The sequence below is a fragment of the Photinus pyralis genome, unplaced genomic scaffold, assembly GCF_008802855.1.
Source record: "Photinus pyralis isolate 1611_PpyrPB1 unplaced genomic scaffold, Ppyr1.3 Ppyr1.4_LG4, whole genome shotgun sequence".
NCBI lineage: Eukaryota > Metazoa > Arthropoda > Insecta > Coleoptera > Lampyridae > Photinus > Photinus pyralis.
The window spans coordinates 13,238,965-13,256,025 of record NW_022170511.1 but is presented as its reverse complement, the minus strand read 5'-3'; the positions used below and the strand labels follow the sequence as shown (position 1 = coordinate 13,256,025).

Sequence of the window (17,061 nt, the reverse complement as noted above, 5' to 3'; positions counted from 1 at the left end):
TTTTAAAAAAATTATATGCAGTTGAATTTAGATGAAGATTTGAAATGTTATAATGTGACTTTACTGTCATCGTAACATTTAAATGTGTCATTGAATGTTAATAAATGAGCAACTCACAATGTAGAACTTTGAGAGATATATATGATCTCCAATGAGACATTCTGGACCCTTGGTATATTTGGAGAAATCTCGGTTACCGTAAGAGCAAAGGTGATAAATTTAATGCCAAGTACCCAAATTTTAAGGGCAACTTTTTTAATTTCTGTAACAAATGAACTTTGATTTTTAAGAAAACTAATAGAAAATGGGTTTTTAGATTATGACACTCACGATACAATAAATATTTATTTTATTTATATCATGTATGACACTGGCAATTTTTTTTATATTTGCATAAACTAAACATCCTTGACTTGGCACTCTGTTGAGCACCCTTATATGTTACTTATCCGTCATTCAACAATACACCAAAAAGAAACCAATAGTAATCAATTTTCGATTTTATTATAAAGTATGAACAAAAAAAACGTGCAGTGCTTTAGAAAAAAAATAACAAAGATACAAATTATATCAGTGAAGAAAAATTAAAAAATTGCATTACTTTTGTCTTACTGTAAATTCAGAAATGAAATATGGAATCTCAACCAACAGTTAAATGACTAGTAGCTAAAATTCACAGTATTTCAAAATAAATATCAATAAATTACTAACAAAAAGAAAAGAAATGCCTAACTAATAATTATAGCCTAATTTCCTTGGTGTCATATATTCTTTAAGTACTTCGTCAGTAATCTTTGCTCGCCTTTCTTGATGTGTTTGTAGTATAGGTGTAACAGTATCAATTAATATTTTCTTAAGTTCACCCGTTAACAAAGCACCACTAGTATAATCCTTTTTAATTTTTTCCAGTTGATCATCATCTTCTAGGAAAAATGTTAAATACTGGTATGAAATATCTACATCACAATTTCCTCCCCGTTCTCTATGCTCCTCAACAGTCGTTTGCCCGCCGGAAAAGGCGTGTTTGTTAATTTTATTTTTCAGCTGCTTCGGAGTGTCGGTTAAAAAGATTGTAGTGTTCGGATCCGATGCCGACATTTTGGTCTTGGCACCTTGTAATGCCGGAAAGAATGTCGAATGCAGCAGAGCGGGTTTCTGGAAACCAATTCTTGGTGCAACATCACGCATCATTCGGAAATAAGGATCTTGGTCGATGGCGCATGGAATCAAACAAGGAATCTTTTTACCGGCGAAGATATCAGGGAATGATGTTGATAAAGCCGGAGCTGCTTGTACTGCAGGGAAAGAAATTTTACCGATCACATCACTGTCACCGAAACCAAAAATGCCTTTAACTTGATTAAATGTGACACACTTTTGTATTCGAATCATGTTCCTATAAAACTCCGGACACTGACTGAAATGATGCGAAGTCATGAAAACTACTTAAAAATTCGTCAACTTACCCAACATAATCAAGATCAGAGAAAATAAAGGTTTTATTCAAGTCAAATCCAACCGCAATTATGTCTTTAGCATTTTCATATGCCATTTTATTTGCCTCCTCCAATTTTATGTCCCTCCACAAACATTTTTCGTCATCAGTTAATTGAATTACTATAGGCACATCGAAAACGTCTTGCAACCACTTGCAAAGTATGAAAGGAATGAGGTGACCTAAATGCATCGAGTTCGACGAAGGTCCCCGCCCAGTGTATAAATAAAAAGGTTTACCAGCCTCATACTGATTTAAAATTGAATGCATGTCACGATGAGAGAAAAAGATTCCTCTTCGTAGCAAGTGGTGAACTGGCTTGCCGGTCACCTTTTCGAATCGATCTTTAAGTTCTTGGTCGATCTGAGAGCTACCAAAACGTTCTGCAGGTAGAAAAAGGCATATTAGTTGACTAATGAAAAGGAAAATGATCAATACTTATTAGTTTGTCGTAGTCAACTCCTTTGTCCGAGCTGCTTACTACTGTCCATGGATCCACAATGTCTTCGGCATCATTTTCGATTTTTTCCGGCTCGTTTACGCCGTTAGCAACATTCGTAGTCATCTTTATCACAGTTTTAAAAGTGTGGCAAAACCTGAGGAAAGTGATGCAATTTTGACAGGACACATGAAAGCATTGAGGTAAAAATTAAAGTGAGGTTAAATTACTTTCCATTTACATACATTATACATTATATATAGGATGCGTCGAAAAAGGTGCCAAAGCTTAGCTTCATGAGCGCTACCTAAAGGTGGCAATAATCTAGCAAGGTTTCTCGCGCAAGCTGCTGTCTGATAGCACTGTCGAGGTGTATAAGTACCACGGTGCGTCTGACTTACGATGGTATGTACACCTCGACAGTGCTAGCAGGCAGCAACTCGCGCGAGAAACCTTGCTAAAGTATTCCCACCTTTAGGTAGCGCTTCGGAAGCGCTTCGCCTGGTGATCGCAACCATTTTTCTACAAACACACAATAAAGATTGACTAAAAAGGTAAAGCTTAATTTTTGTTGATTTAAGTAATCGAGTTAGTTATTACCACTAAGTTCAGGATTCTTGGGATATCGAAACAAGTATAGGCAACACATCATACATTTAGTTAGAACATGGTTTATTTCCGGTCCCTTCTCAGAGCAAAAATGTAGAGGACGTTTTTTTTTAAAATTATTTATCACTTACTTGCATCGACGTTAAGACTGAGACCAAACACAATTCAATCCGATTTTTGAAAATCATCATTCGTCTAAGCATCCAAGCAATCGAAGATGCGGAGGAATAAAGCCAACATACATAGACGGGTTTGGAGATGTCCGAGTCGCGTTGATTTTCCATCAAACATATTTAGAAAATACTGTCGAATGTATTTCAACCAACACGATCCTCTCTGCGGTTACAGCAGACCGGTGACGTTATTTTCAGTGACATATGGATATGACAAACTTAAACATCTGAGGCGCTTTCTTTCGGTGATCCAAACGCGTTTGGATTGTCAAATCACGTTCTTTCTGACGCGCACGTTTTTTTTTGCACCAATCAGAACGCAGACCACGACACGACATCTAGCAACAGCACGCGTATTTCTCCTATGCAAATTGTTTTTCTCTGAGTCAAGAATACGAAATTTGGGGGAAAGGAAGAAGAGAAACTGATGTTCGAGAGAGATTTACGTAGGAACACTCCATTCCTATGCACTTAAGCGTCCAAACGTACGTGAATTGACTTACAACTTGAGCTACAAAAATGCCAGTGACATAAACTTCAAAATTATGGAAAATGAAAACATCTTTATATTACGCCTTTCAGACTCTCCTACGCATACCTCGCTTTGGGATAATACCAATGAGTCAAATGACAATGAGAGTGAGTCGTGTCAACGCGAAAAGTTCCCACGTGAATCCATCCAAAGGCTTGATCGAGAGAAAATTTCCATTGAACAGTCATTTCAATGCGGAATAGTTCAGTGTCATCGTGTTGAAAACGGTTTTCCTGTAATTGGTAGCTGGGATAGCTTGGAAACGCTGCCAATATCACGTGTAGACCCTGTTGCACTATCTGGAAGCGAATGTCTTTTAGAGATTAATGTGTCTGAGATACATAAACGAGGATGCCCAAATAAAGAAAAGGGCAGCCATAAAGGTACTACCCATAGATTAGTCTTTAAAACTTGTACTACAAACTTGAACGAATCGGTATCACAATCAAGCAACCATAGCTTAAATATGAGGAGCAGCCAGAAAAGTTTCAGATTAAACGAACCGGCTTACTTTGGCCAAACTCTTTTAGAAAACAGGAGTAGAGTGAACATGACCCCAGTTTTGCACCAATACAAAGTTGAAGGCATGTCATTTTGTATACCTGGAAGTTTTGAAAAGGCACATTTAGACTGCTTAAGCCAAGAAATTAACTACAAGGACTTCATGGGAAACATTTTATCTTTAAAGAGAATCATAGAGGAAACAAGTTCAGCCGTTAAAGCGTCTAAATCTGAAAAATCTTTTCTGACAAACTACCCCGTTAACCGAGCGATGCAAGCGATAGCATCATTGATGATGCCACCGATATCACTTTCTTCAGCGAGATCGTTTTTTCTACCATGAAGTGCTCGAGTATGTGAACAAAAAAACGGAAAAAATATAAAAAACCATGTAGCAAAGTATTTTCATACATATAGGTAGGTACAATGTTGAATAAATAAACATGTTCTGTTTGTTATTTAAGCGATAACATGTATCTTACCTTAAGAAAATAATAGACGCTTAATAAAAAGCACAGCAATCATAATACTGTCTTGTTGATTGATATAAATAAATACAATTGGTTCAAGTGCCGAAGTTGCGAAAAGAGCTGAAAAACCAGCTTCTGCTATTCGAGAGGGATCTCATACCAGTTAGTCTGTGATACGTAACTGCCTCTGATATTTGTGTCGTATATTTTTGTGTAATACTGTCTGTGATAAGAAACTTTTATGATACACCTATTTTTTATATTTAGATATTTATTGTGCCTGTCCTCATATACACCAACAATTCTTATTTATCTGTTATTTATTACACTGTGCTTGTCTCTATTTAAAAAATAAAAAAATGGATACGACAAAAATTATCCAATGGAACTGTCGAGGACTATCCAATAATTTCAACGAACTGAAACTTCTCATTCAAAAACACACCCCATTGTGTGTTGCTCTTCAAGAAACGCACCTGAAACCAAGGTCAAAGTTTACTGTTAAAAATTTTAATCTAATAAGGAAAGATTTTTACTCACCTACTAGAGCCTGTGGAGGAGTGGCTTTTCTCATTCAAAAAGGCACACCTTATAAACAGGTTCAATTAAACACAACCTACCATGCTGTGGCAGTCCAACTTGAAATTGACAAAACCTTTACAATTTGTAACATCTACGTTCCCAATACAACATATGAGGTAAGAGAAATTGAACAAATTATAAATCAGCTTCCAACACCCTTTGTACTTGTCGGAGATTTTAATTCTCACAACACTGTTTGGGGCTCTACCTCAAATGATGCTCGAGGCAAAGCGTTATTGAATCTCGTTGAAAATAAAAACTTAAGCTTGCTTAATGACCACTCACCTACGTTCTTCAATGTTAGGTCAGGAACATTTGATTCAATCGATGTATCAGTATGCTCACCAGCTATACATACTAATTTAAAATGGGAGGTGGAAAATGATTTATATCATAGTGACCACTTTCCCATAGTTATTACAGTCCGAGGTCAAAACTCTGCCAAGTACAAAATTAATCTAGCAAACTCGGAACGGTTTACACAACAGCTCGTCCCCCCTAGTCAGGATAATTGAACTCTTAAAGCCCTTACCTCCTCCATTATAAATGCTGCTGAAGCCAGCATCCCAAAATCAAAACCTGGCAAAATAAGAAAGATGGTTCCATGGTGGTCATCTGACATTAAAGCAAAAATCTCGTTAAAGAAAAAAGCCTTGAATAAATTTTGTCGGAATCCCACAATGGATAATCTTATAGAATTTAAGAAACAAAGATCACAGTGTCGCCGAGCAATACTGGAGGCACAGAGAAACTCATGGCAACAGTACGTGTCCACAATGACACCGGAAACTACCAGTAGTGAAGTGTGGAGGAAAGTGGGAGCTATATCTGGTAAAATCAGTTTCAATTACCCGACGTTTCTGCGAAACGCTGATGGCAATATTATAAATGATCTGCAAGAAATAACTAACATTATTGCTGATCAATTCTACAAGGTTAGTAGCTCCTCTAACTATCCTCCCACCTTTTTGGACACTAAACCTGAAAAAGAATCTTCGTATATCAATTTTAACACAGAAGAAAATTTAGATTACAACTCACCTTTTACTCTGGAAGAATTGCAGACTGCACTCCGTAGTACCAAGTCATGCTCACCAGGTCATGATGGTATCCATAACCAGATGCTTCGTCACTGTACCTCTGAAATGCAACAAAGAATATTAAATTTCTTTAATAATTGCTGGAATGAACATACTTACCCCTCGGAATGGAAACGGGCAGTCATCGTCCCTATACCGAAACCAGGAAAAGATCCGCTACTGGCACAGAGTTATCGCCCTATTAGTTTGACATCTTTCTTGGGCAAACTGCTCGAGAAAATGGTTAATGTGCGGTTGCAAACACTTCTTGAAAACTACAATGTGTACGTACCTTATCAAACTGGTTTTCGGAGGGGACGGTCAACGACTGACCATCTTGTCAGACTTACTGACAGAATTCTAAGGGCGTTTGACAGTGGCGAACACCTGGTTGGGGTATTCTTTGATATTAAAGGCGCATTTGATATGACTTGGAGATATGGAATACTCCAAAAACTCTTTAAGTATCATATACGCGGTAACCTACCAAAATTTATCAAATCCTTTTTAGAAAACAGAACATTCGTTGTCAGGGTGGGCGACGCCTATTCAGAGGTACAGGTGTTAGAGAATGGGGTGCCGCAGGGATCAACACTAAGCTGTTCCCTATTTGGCATTGCCATTAATGAAATAGCAATGGGTGTCACCGAGGAAATAGATAAATGCCTGTACGTTGACGATCCGATGATCTGCTGTTCTGGTAAAACAATCGGTGCCATAACCCGTAAATTACAAATGGCAATAAATAAAATATGGGAAAATGCAAGCGCTGTCGGATTTGTGTTGTCGGAAGAGAAGACTAAGGCCACTCACTTCTGTCGACTTCGTAAACCTCACTACGACCCAGTCCTGTTTATGAATGATCGAATTATAAGTGTACCCCAAGAGGTCAAGTTCCTGGGGTTAACATTTGACCGTGAATTAAGATGGTCTAGACACCTGCAAAACATTGTTACCACAAGTAGGAGGTTACTGAACATAATCAGAGTTTTAGCTCATAATAAATGGGGTGCGCATGCTAAGACTCTACTTAACATATACAGAGCATTGATTCTATCAAAAATTGATTATGGTAGCCCTGTCTACCTCACATGCGGTAACAACACTTTATTAGGAGCACTAGATAAAATCCAGAACCTTGCAATAAGGTATTCTCTTGGAGCATACCCAACAACTCCTGTCGCCTCACTTCACGTGGAAGCAAACATTCTTCCTTTAACTCTTCGCCGAAAGCAGATTCTGGTCAACTATTATCTTAAAGTGTCTCTAGATAAACAGTCACCCGAACCATCACTTGCTTACAAATGAGATCACAAATGCTCGTCTAAATAGATGTAGAACGATAGGAGAAAGAGCTAGAGAAGAACTGAGACACTTAGAACTCCATGAAGCAAATTTTGCAGATTTGTCTAAAATAGTTCGAGGCAGGCTTGTAAAAGCTCAAATAAATGAGCGTTGGAGTGACCAGTGGAGGGCATCTGACACATTCTTGAAGAGGGTCAAGCCCAGCCTAGGACCACTGTTTCTTATTAATACGAATCGTTCCGCTTTGATAAAACTATATAGACTCCGGCTTGGCCATACTGCCTTGACACATGGTTTTTTGTTGGCCGGTGAAGATCGTCCTCATTGCGTAAGGTGTGATGTAAACCTAACATCGGAGCATATAGTTTGTGTTTGTCCAGAATACCAAGATGCCCGTAACCTCTATCAAATAAGTGACATATGGGAAGAGAATTTTAGCACTGTAAATAAATGCTCAGAAGTACTGCGATTTCTAAGCACCATAAATGTGATAAGTAAAGTGTGATAAAATGTTTGTAATATGTCCTATGACTGTACGTTTGAGCTGAAAATCTGTGATATATATGTAACTAGTATGCATCTTAAAACTGTGATATCTTAGCTGCTATAAGTAGGAAATAGATCGGCAAATGGCCTTAGAAGCCGAAGCCTCAGGTGGGGTTTTAGTGGGTATGCCCAAATAATGGGAGAGTCCCACACTACTCCAGACCTCCATCTGGAGTGTGCGTAATGCATTTCCCCACCTGTCCAAAAAAAAAATAAAAAATAATATAAAATGACGTCACCACGAACTTGCTGAACGAGCGTTTAACTAATTTCGCGTTTATTTTAAAGTTGAAAGCATCAAGAGGGGTCTAAAAATTCGCGAAAAAATCTAAGTTTTGGGAACGTTAGGGATTTAATTTAATTAATTAAATTCTTGAAGAAGGAAAGAGTTATAAAAACAACTCGTTTTTCGCGGGTAATGTTAGTTGTCTATAGTCATCTATTCCATGTATTGAGATGGTTTCTTTAAAAGTATGCTTAGGGCCAGTTGTACAAAGGCCGGTTAAACCTCGCTTGGAATTAGCCCGTGGATTAAGGTAAGTATAAGATAGATGGAAGATTGACGTTTTGTCATATCTCAAAAAGCTTCGAGTCTAAGGGGGGGGGGGATATGTACTACCATAGAGTAAATAATATATACTCTATGGTACTACGTACTGCACATTAATTTCTATATCCGCGTTAATGTTGTGGTTCACAATAGATTATACCAGGGCAACAGGGCCTACAATGTGACAGTGTGCGTTTTAATTCCGAGGGATTAGGGCACCAATTTCAATGATTAATCGCAAATTTGAAAGAGAAGACTTTTGATTATGTGTAGAATTAAAATATCATTGTAAAAAAGGACTGTTCAGAAACCATCTATTTAAAAACACGATAAAGAGGTTATGGGCTAAAAGAATATGTAAAGAACGGCATAATTGCTATAAAATATGTCCATTAGTCCATTGCGTTTGACGTAACGGGAGCTTTCTAAAAGGTATTATTTCTCGTAATTTTTTTTGTAGAGTTGAAAGTTAAATTTCCTTAGGGGCGCGGATTGTTATAACTTTGATAGTGGAGCGTATATAGGGTCTTCAAATTATAAGCTTGACAATTTCAAAATTTTAGTAAATTCAGATTTCTGGGGAAGTTTGTAGTTGCCGTTTAAAATTAGAGATAATTTTTTATGCGTAATTAAATTCTGTAACGCAATGACCAGGTAACGAGTTCCGGACATTTATACTCTAATCTGTCTTTCAGCGTAGATGAGTTTATCTTAATTAGTTTTACGTGCTTAAATCCGAAAAATCAGGATGAGATCATTCCCTGCTGGCGGAAAATCAAGCTTGCACAGAAACAAAATGGCCTAACTAGCGTGAAATTCGAGGGGCACAGCGATGCCGATTTGATTTTGGAAAAAAATGGTTCACTTAATTACTAGGCGTCATATTGCAAGGGATGTTAATTAATTTAAAAAAATAGGTAGGGATTAATCCGGAGAAGATTTTGAGGAGATTTGGTCTTCGACTACGATTTAGTTAACCACGCCGGTCGCCGCGAAAAATAAAAGTTCTGAGGCAGCCAGGGCGAAAGACTGTGTTCGGCCCTTAGAGTCAAATCATAAAAAAAGTTCGGCGAGCGAAATAACAAAAATTTGGTCCGGTACCAAATGTTATTTCAGGCATCATGTTTTAAACGAGAATTTTCCCGCAAATATTATGTGAGTTTTACGAGTCGGAGTCCGAGAGGAAGCAAAAAAGATCATATACCTACCAAGTCGGCGAGGCCAATTTCGCGCGTCGAGTCCCACGTCAAATAGGAACTATAGCTGGAGGCAAGGGGCAGATTGAATACGTGGGCCAAGTTAGTTCACCTGGACATGGACGTCTGGTCTCTTTTAGATTAAACGCACATGTTTTTCATTTAAATGCTAGAAGACGAGTTTGTCAGGTTGTGAATGCGACATTTAAAGAAACTGTCAGAAGACTAAAGAGAAGGGATGTAAATTATCAAAGCAAACAAGGGAATGCTAGTTCATCGTTAATAATTGAAGTTGCTCTGCTGTCAATATCTTGATTAATGCTTTCCCCAGCAGCTACTCAATTCTCTATGTAGCGGCTTTATGGCTTAGTGGTAGAGCGTTGGGCTATAAATGCGGAGGTCGGGTTTTCGAACCTGGGTTGAGGTGAATTTTTCATCTGTGGCAGAGATGGAAATTACCTAGACCAGTTCCGAGCAATCTACCGGCTACTCCGAATTAGGTTTTGGGACAGTTTTCCTAATTCGTAAGGTAAATACCGGAGTAGTATAAAACAACTTAAGACCTTCTGGAGAGGCACCTCTAAAAAACATTATGCGGGTCACTCTGTAATTGGGCGCAAGCCTGTTGAAGGCCCAGAACAAGAGAGGGCGAATAAATTAAAAAAAAAAAAAATATAACGGAGCTAGAAGACGGATCAATGAAAATACACCAAAGCGAGGAGAGCAGTTGAACTTTAAAAAAAAAAAAAAATATAACGGAGCTAGAAGACGGATCAATGAAAATACACCAAAGCGAGGAGAGCAGTTGAACTTGAGCTTTAGCAGGGTCTTCGTTCCCCACATAAACCACCTTTTCTCTAAACATAAACAAGAAAGATCCTACCATTTTCAAAAACTTTCAGTTGAACTACCATATTTTCAAGACGGCACCTTGCGCTTATAGCAATTTTTTGTTTTTAATTGAATATTCTGATTTTTAATGCAGTTGCGGATTCGGCCTCTCATTTTCATTAAAATTGCATAATTTTTATATTACATGGATCAAAAAATTAATCATAGCAAGCACAACATCAGATAAATTAATTAAATGTAGGACAAGTGCTTATGCCATGACATAATGACATAGTTCTATAAAAGACGTTAGGGGAAAACACGATTTCCCAACTTATAACGCTCATACAAAAATGTACTTATGACAAAAAATTCGAAATTGCCGACTTTTACTCAATGATCACAGTAGCACAACCCTTCGTACAGAAGGTGGTAAATCAAGTTCCTAAGCACTTTCTTCATGTGGTACGCTAGTTTCCTTGCGAAAAAGTTACCCCCAGCCAGAACAATACATACTGCAATATTTCAGAAGATTATTACAATCGAGGTTTTAGGGCACCCAATTACACATGAGATCCAAAAATTCCGACGCGATGAACTAAATGCATAATATATATTCTTCAATTATGGGTGAAATAGAGAATTTACTTTGATAAGATTAAAAAAAGTGTTTATAAGATCTGGCGCATTACTCGAAGTAATGTAATTAATCATGGCGATCTCATTGCTTGCAGTTTTGGTCCTATTTAGTTTAGACAGCGTACTTGGCCATGGCATGATGATAAATCCTGCAGGAAGAAGTTCTAGATGGAGATTTAACAGTACAGCTCCCCCAAATTATAATGATATGGAATTATTTTGCGGTGGGTTCGGAGTAAGTAGGCAAAAATTATCGGGGTTGGTGTGTAATGTGATTTAGGCTCAATGGCTAATCCATGGCGGGAAGTGTGGGGTGTGCGGAGATAACTATAGTGATCCAGTTCCGCGCAGTAACGAAAATACGGGTTATTACGGACAGGGTGTAATCGTCGCGGAGTATCAAGCGGAATCCATAATTAATGTTACTGTGCGTCTCACGCAAAACCATAGAGGTACATTTACATTTGGGTAAGTAATAAAAATTCCCGAGAACTTTATAGTAGGTAGTTTGGGCAACTTAGGTTGTGTGAGTTAGTAAATCTAACAAAACCAGAAACAGAAGATTGTTTTAAAACATTACTTTTTGCTGATGGTTCAGAAAAGGCGGAGGTTGAACCAGGGAATAAAGATTTTTATTATCGAATTCAATTGCCTACTGGTTTTAAATGCGACAATTGTGTGCTAAGATGGCACTACAGAACTGGTAAGTAAATCACTATCAACACTATTTTACTAATCCGTTGTACTGTAATTAGGTAATAACTATGGAACAGATGAAGATGGAACGACTTGTTTGGGATGTGGACCTCAAGAGGTGTTCAGGACTTGTGCAGACATAGCTATTATTTGATAAATACACATTTCTTACGTAATTATTGTAGGTGATTTTTATTGTTATATTTGTAAATTAGCAGATAAGTAAATGAATGCGCTTTTAAAATAATTAAAACAGCTAAATTTTTCCGCGAGTGAAATCACGGAGTTTGAAAGGGGTGGAAACTGGTATTTTGCAATTTGTGACAAAACTATTAATTAATGTTCAATATAAAAGTTATAGAGAATAAAAAATGAACAACTTTTGTATCTGCAATATTTACACATAACCTGTAATTTTCCTAGAAAAACGGGAAAAACCTTTTTTTTCGATTTTTATTCTTATTTTTGCGAAAAAAAGTCGTAAGGGTTTGAAATTTGGCATAAACATAGCTTGTTTTATGATAAAAAAGGAGACATTTTTTTTGGGTCCGTAAAGATGGACCGTTTCCGAGATCTCACGATTTCTGAAAAAAACCACCTCTTTTTCAAGAGGATGAAGAAATCTTTTTTTCATCGTACATAGGTGCGCGGAGTAGCAAAATGTTCGGGAAGAAAATCGCCAAAAACTGGAAAAACAGTTTTAAGATATACACGGTTTTTGACACGATAAATCTGTTGGATACCTATGGCGATCACACAATTTTAATTACTTATACATAGAGAGTGTGTGTAGTAGTTGTTTTGAGAAAAATAATGTTTTTCGTACTTCCGAGCCTAAAGTGACAACTTCACTTCATTATGACAAGTACTGAAGTGTCACTTTTTGTCCCGCCGGGATTAAATTTGAACGAAAATCCCGGAAAGATGAAATTACTATTTCAGTAGGTTGTTCCAGATTTTGAATGCGGCACTACTTCTCAAACGCATCGTACTGCTGCTCATTATAGTTTTTTGGATTTCAGTGGTATGAATTCTTTACCTACTTTGGCTGCTTTTTATCAATATCAAATACACCTTTGTCACCCACCACCAAAATTATGACACTAGCAATGACAGTTTCCGAATTATTTTTGTTACCATAGCATAGGGATTGTCGTACCAACGCAACGTTCCTATGGTAACTTGTTAAGCAGCGATTTTTTGAAAAAACACGTTCTCTAACTCCATACATATTAAGTGTTTCAGTTTCGGAAGTACGAAAAATATCGTATATACCTTGCGACTGAAGTCGTGGTCTTAATCCCTCAGGTAAATTATGGCCCTCCCTTCGGTCGGGCCATAAACTTTACCTTCGGGATTAAAAGTACTACTTCAGTCCCGCGGTATATAATTTTTTGCGCGATCGGTCATTTCTGACTATTTACGATGGGTGTTTCCATGACAGTACGTAGAATTTACCAGTTACTATGATTACGACGACGCCAAAATTACTTACCGATCTAAAAACAGAACAGCAATAGTTATTTACATATGAGTATGGTAAATCAAGGTTTACGTTAACGAGTGAGATGTTTACTGCCGAAGCGTAGCTGAGGCAGGAATTTCGAAACGAGTAACGTAAACTGATTTGACATACAAATAATGTAAAACATTTTATTTCATACTGCTCTATTTCTATTAAAATACCATTTTGATTAGAATGTTGTAGGTACACATTAAAATAAAAGCAAAAGTCGATCACTTGATTTGTTTGATCTGACAGTAGTTTGACAAATATCAATATCAATCAAAATCATATCACGTTTAGATGGATGTCAGTTGCGGTTGCTAGGCAAAATTTCCAGTCTGGTAAAAATTTTCAGTCTGGTAAAATACGATTTACCAGACTCAAATCAGTCTGGGAAAGCGGCGATTACTAGATAGTATGAAATAAAAATACTTACCGACGCCTTTTTAAAAATCAACAGTCTTACATTACATTTAATCTTTAATTATTGTTAGGTAAATTAAACGTACAATTTGTGCTGTTGTTTCCTATAGCAAGACGCTCATAAAGTCATAAAGGAAGTGCAAAGCTAGTAAACTACATCAGACACATGCACATTTTTATGAAATTATTAATTTCAATTTTGACATTTAAACTGGTTGCCTAGTGATGTACACCATACCACTTCGATCATTTCGATTTATTCTGCTCGTTAATTTCTTAGTGCATATTTATATTGGTTGCATAATTTTAATTTCGATCGCGCAAAAAATGTTATAAGCACGTCGAACGTTAAGGGTTACCGTTCTCAGACAATAATTGGAGTCGTCGCTTCGCTCCTCCTCCAAACAATTGTCTTCGAACGGTAAAAATCCCTTACCGTTCTCCATACTTAATATACTATTTTATAGCTGATAAACATGCAAAATCTGCAATAGGAACAATAGTTTTACCGGCCAAAGCGAATGATTTGAGATGTAAAACCTGGAATAAACTTCGTGAGGATTTTATTCATAATTCCTGTAAATTACCGATTAACAGGCCCAACGTAATCGCATCAGCTGTAAAACAGGCAGGAAGAAGAGTTCGTGAATAAGACAAATTGTTCAAGAAGCAAAAGAATTCGATTTTACTTCAAATTGCTTTTATTGCGGTAAAATTCAGAAAAAAGAAATAATAGTTTAATTAAGGCAGTTGGGCACCAGGAAACAAATAAAAGATTTTAGCAACATTAAAGAAGAGAGAGAAAACAGATTTCAAAAACTTTTTATTAGCGCGGATTCAATACGTTAATTTAGTTGCAAAAATAGCTTTTCCCCTACTATGTCAAAAACAGTGTACCTATATCTTAAAACTGTTCCCCCAGTTTCTGCCGCATTTCTTAAAATTTTTCTATTGGAATAATATCTTTTATTTATTTTTGATTCCACGTCAAATTCAAAAACCGAGGTTGTACGAAATAATTAAAGTGGCCTTTATATGTCTGTCGTTTTCTAAAAATGGCGGATTTTCACGGACTTCCTGTATCCGGATTACATTTCTGGGGCTACCATTGGCTTCCTCGGGTTAAAATCATACGAAATCGACACCCAGATCTCGTCTCTAGGCCATATTTAGTTTTTAAAAAAATGTTACAATAAATCACCCCTACCCCCTCTAAAATCTACCCACATGGAAAATATCAAGTGTTCTTCGGGTCAAATCGTTTAAATTGCTCTAAGGAATAACTGTACCAAGTGGCACCTTGGTATAACAAAATGCAGTATCTTTCAAGAATTTCCGTTATACCGCTAGTACTACTCTTTCCAGGAACGCATCCGGTTCCCTGTTATTCTTCAAAAGTTTCATTCTTGTTTGTTGTACTGAAACCGAAATATGTCTTGCCAGGGAAGAAGAACGAGAATCAATCTTATTCCAATCCAATCTTTTCCTTTCGTTGAGACCTTTTATTAGAGTACCGTGAAGGATAAAACCAGTTCAACCCCCCCCCCACCCCCTCCAATCCTCTCTTTTGATAAGAAGTCAGAAAGTAGGACCGTAGTTGGTAGGAAAGTTATAGTTTGTACAAACCAATTCCTTTCGGTGAGACCCTTTCATTAGAATACCATGAAGGGGGGAACGGGCGCTCGCCTCCCCCCCCCCCCCCATTTCAAAGATTATACTTGGCGCCACTAAAGGCATGTGCATGCAAATTCTGAGACCAGTTGGTTGTCGCATGTAAACGTTATGCACGTTTTACATTCAAAAACAGCATCTCAAGAAATAATTTGAGGGGGGGGGGGACAGACAACAAAATTTGATGGCCTTGAAGGCTACATGTTGAAAACAATTCCAGGACTCCCCTAAAAGTAGTTCAACACCGCAGAAGTGGGTCCGGACGGACGAACAGACGAACAAATAACGCGAACAATAGCACATTTTTCACTAAACGGATTACAAAGGAAATGCCTATATGGCATAAGAATTTAAATAAGAGACAAATCGAAGGTTACTTAAAACGAATTTAAATTGGTAAGAAAAAAAACGTGACAATATTCTCTTAACTTTAACTGATACCCCTGAAGATGGTACGAAACATTGTCTCCACGGAAACTATCATTAAAATTTAATATAAGTTGATAAGTGTCCCTTGGGAAAATGTTGTTTGCCTCATTATAGATAAAAGCACATAAATATTACAACTAATGTCATTGCGAAATAGGATGAAAGGTGTTACCTTTTGATACCGACACAGGTGCATCTCTAACCATAAAGTACCTATGGCTAATCGCAGAGTAACCCCTGGACACAGACAAAAAATCTAATGCAAGTTTTAAAGTATCTAGACTACGGGCGAGAAGTTTACTTTACGTGAATGAGATAAGATTGCGACTAGTAAAAAGAAGGCATTAATGAAATTCTACGGAGTGTTTGCTCATATTTTACCATGGAATGCATTTAGGAATGAGCAATGCAGTTTTCCAACATTGTGGCCGTGGTGAGAGTAATACTTTTGAGAACTTCCTAAACTAATTTATGTTAGAACTTTTTCGGTTTGTTATCTACCCGTATTCATCCGCTTATCATCTAAGGTAAACACTACTTAATATCAAATGCGTCCCCAAGCTCACACTTTGCTTTTATCAAGGCTATGAGTAGTATTTGCTTTTTACTAGTTTTTGCAGGGCAGGTTTTAGGGCATGGTATGATGATGGATCCGATAAACAGAAGTTCACTATGGAGACAAAATCCCTCGTTTCCTCCTAATTATGAGGATAACGAAAACTTTTGTGGCGGATTTAGTGTGAGTGGTTAAGTTTTAAAAAGCACTATTGAGAAACCTATGTCACAGGTTCAATGGCAAGTACATGGTGGAAAATGTGGGGTATGCGGTGACAACTATGGAGACGCTGTTCCAAGAGAAAACGAAAACACTGGAAAATACGGGTTAGGATACGTTGTGAACAGATATCCATCAGGAAGTGTAATCAGTGTTACGATTAAATTAACAGCGAATCACAAGGGAACATTCTCTTACAGGTATGAATTAATTACTATACAAAGTCTGAAATATTCCACTTGTTAGCTTGTGCAAATTGGAAGACTCCACAAAACCAGAAGATGACAGCTGCTTTCAACAGTTACGTTTCGCGGATGGTTCAGAAACGTTTGTAGTAGACTCTAATTTATTTGATGCTACAAACTTAGTTCAGTTGCCAGATAATTTGGTCTGTGAGCGATGTGTTCTGAGATGGCACTACAGAACGGGTAAGCTTTCGATTTAGCGGACTTTTCGTTTGGTACTGAAATTTACTTCCTTTCAGGTAATAATTGGGGAGAATGTGGGAATGGAACGGGTGCTCTCGGATGTGGTCCACAAGAAACATTTAGATCTTGCTCCGATATAGCAATCTATTAAATCGTAGTATTTGAATAAAATTTTAGTTACCTAA

General features: G+C 37.3%; 3 protein-coding genes and 1 long non-coding RNA gene across 4 annotated transcripts; 2 read left to right on the top strand and 2 right to left on the bottom strand.

The window, feature by feature from the left end:
- Positions 1-492: 492 nt before the first annotated feature.
- On the bottom strand, positions 493-2,153 carry LOC116169350 (tryptophan--tRNA ligase, cytoplasmic). Its single transcript, XM_031485422.1, has 3 exons — positions 1,934-2,153; positions 1,467-1,878; positions 493-1,417 (listed from the first exon to the last, which is right to left on the bottom strand). Exons 1-3 carry the CDS (start codon positions 2,058-2,060, stop codon positions 733-735), a joined length of 1,224 nt encoding a protein of 407 aa, XP_031341282.1. The 5' UTR covers positions 2,061-2,153; the 3' UTR covers positions 493-732.
- Positions 2,154-4,507: 2,354 nt separating this feature from the next.
- On the bottom strand, positions 4,508-7,148 carry LOC116169355. The gene is made up of 3 exons (XR_004144941.1): positions 6,001-7,148; positions 4,760-5,941; positions 4,508-4,695 (listed from the first exon to the last, which is right to left on the bottom strand). It is a non-coding gene; the product is annotated as an uncharacterized LOC116169355 (long non-coding RNA).
- A 3,872-nt stretch (positions 7,149-11,020) lies between these two features.
- On the top strand, positions 11,021-11,934 carry LOC116169351. Its single transcript, XM_031485423.1, has 4 exons — positions 11,021-11,182; positions 11,228-11,415; positions 11,469-11,650; positions 11,703-11,934. Exons 1-4 carry the CDS (start codon positions 11,021-11,023, stop codon positions 11,795-11,797), a joined length of 627 nt encoding a protein of 208 aa, XP_031341283.1. The 3' UTR covers positions 11,798-11,934.
- Positions 11,935-16,218: 4,284 nt separating this feature from the next.
- On the top strand, positions 16,219-17,061 carry LOC116169352. The gene is made up of 4 exons (XM_031485424.1): positions 16,219-16,412; positions 16,461-16,648; positions 16,695-16,876; positions 16,933-17,061. The coding sequence occupies exons 1-4, from the start codon at positions 16,260-16,262 to the stop codon at positions 17,025-17,027; spliced, it is 618 nt and encodes a 205-aa protein (XP_031341284.1). The 5' UTR covers positions 16,219-16,259; the 3' UTR covers positions 17,028-17,061.

What these genes read in the sequence shown, in the direction of transcription:
- LOC116169350 (XM_031485422.1), bottom strand. Translation starts at nt 2,060, where the DNA reads ATGACTACGAATGTTGCTAACGGCGTAAACGAGCCGGAAAAAATCGAA. An exon ending in TGACTACGACAAACTAATAA is followed by an intron (nt 1,879 to 1,933) that starts GTATTGATCATT and finishes TTCTACCTGCAG; the next exon opens with AACGTTTTGGTAGCTCTCAG. An exon ending in TCTGATCTTGATTATGTTGG is followed by an intron (nt 1,418 to 1,466) that starts GTAAGTTGACGA and finishes GCATCATTTCAG; the next exon opens with TCAGTGTCCGGAGTTTTATA.
- LOC116169351 (XM_031485423.1), top strand. Translation starts at nt 11,021, where the DNA reads ATGGCGATCTCATTGCTTGCAGTTTTGGTCCTATTTAGTTTAGACAGC. An exon ending in TATTTTGCGGTGGGTTCGGA is followed by an intron (nt 11,183 to 11,227) that starts GTAAGTAGGCAA and finishes AATGTGATTTAG; the next exon opens with GCTCAATGGCTAATCCATGG. An exon ending in AGAGGTACATTTACATTTGG is followed by an intron (nt 11,416 to 11,468) that starts GTAAGTAATAAA and finishes TGGGCAACTTAG; the next exon opens with GTTGTGTGAGTTAGTAAATC.
- LOC116169352 (XM_031485424.1), top strand. Translation starts at nt 16,260, where the DNA reads ATGAGTAGTATTTGCTTTTTACTAGTTTTTGCAGGGCAGGTTTTAGGG. An exon ending in ACTTTTGTGGCGGATTTAGT is followed by an intron (nt 16,413 to 16,460) that starts GTGAGTGGTTAA and finishes CCTATGTCACAG; the next exon opens with GTTCAATGGCAAGTACATGG. An exon ending in GAGATGGCACTACAGAACGG is followed by an intron (nt 16,877 to 16,932) that starts GTAAGCTTTCGA and finishes ACTTCCTTTCAG; the next exon opens with GTAATAATTGGGGAGAATGT.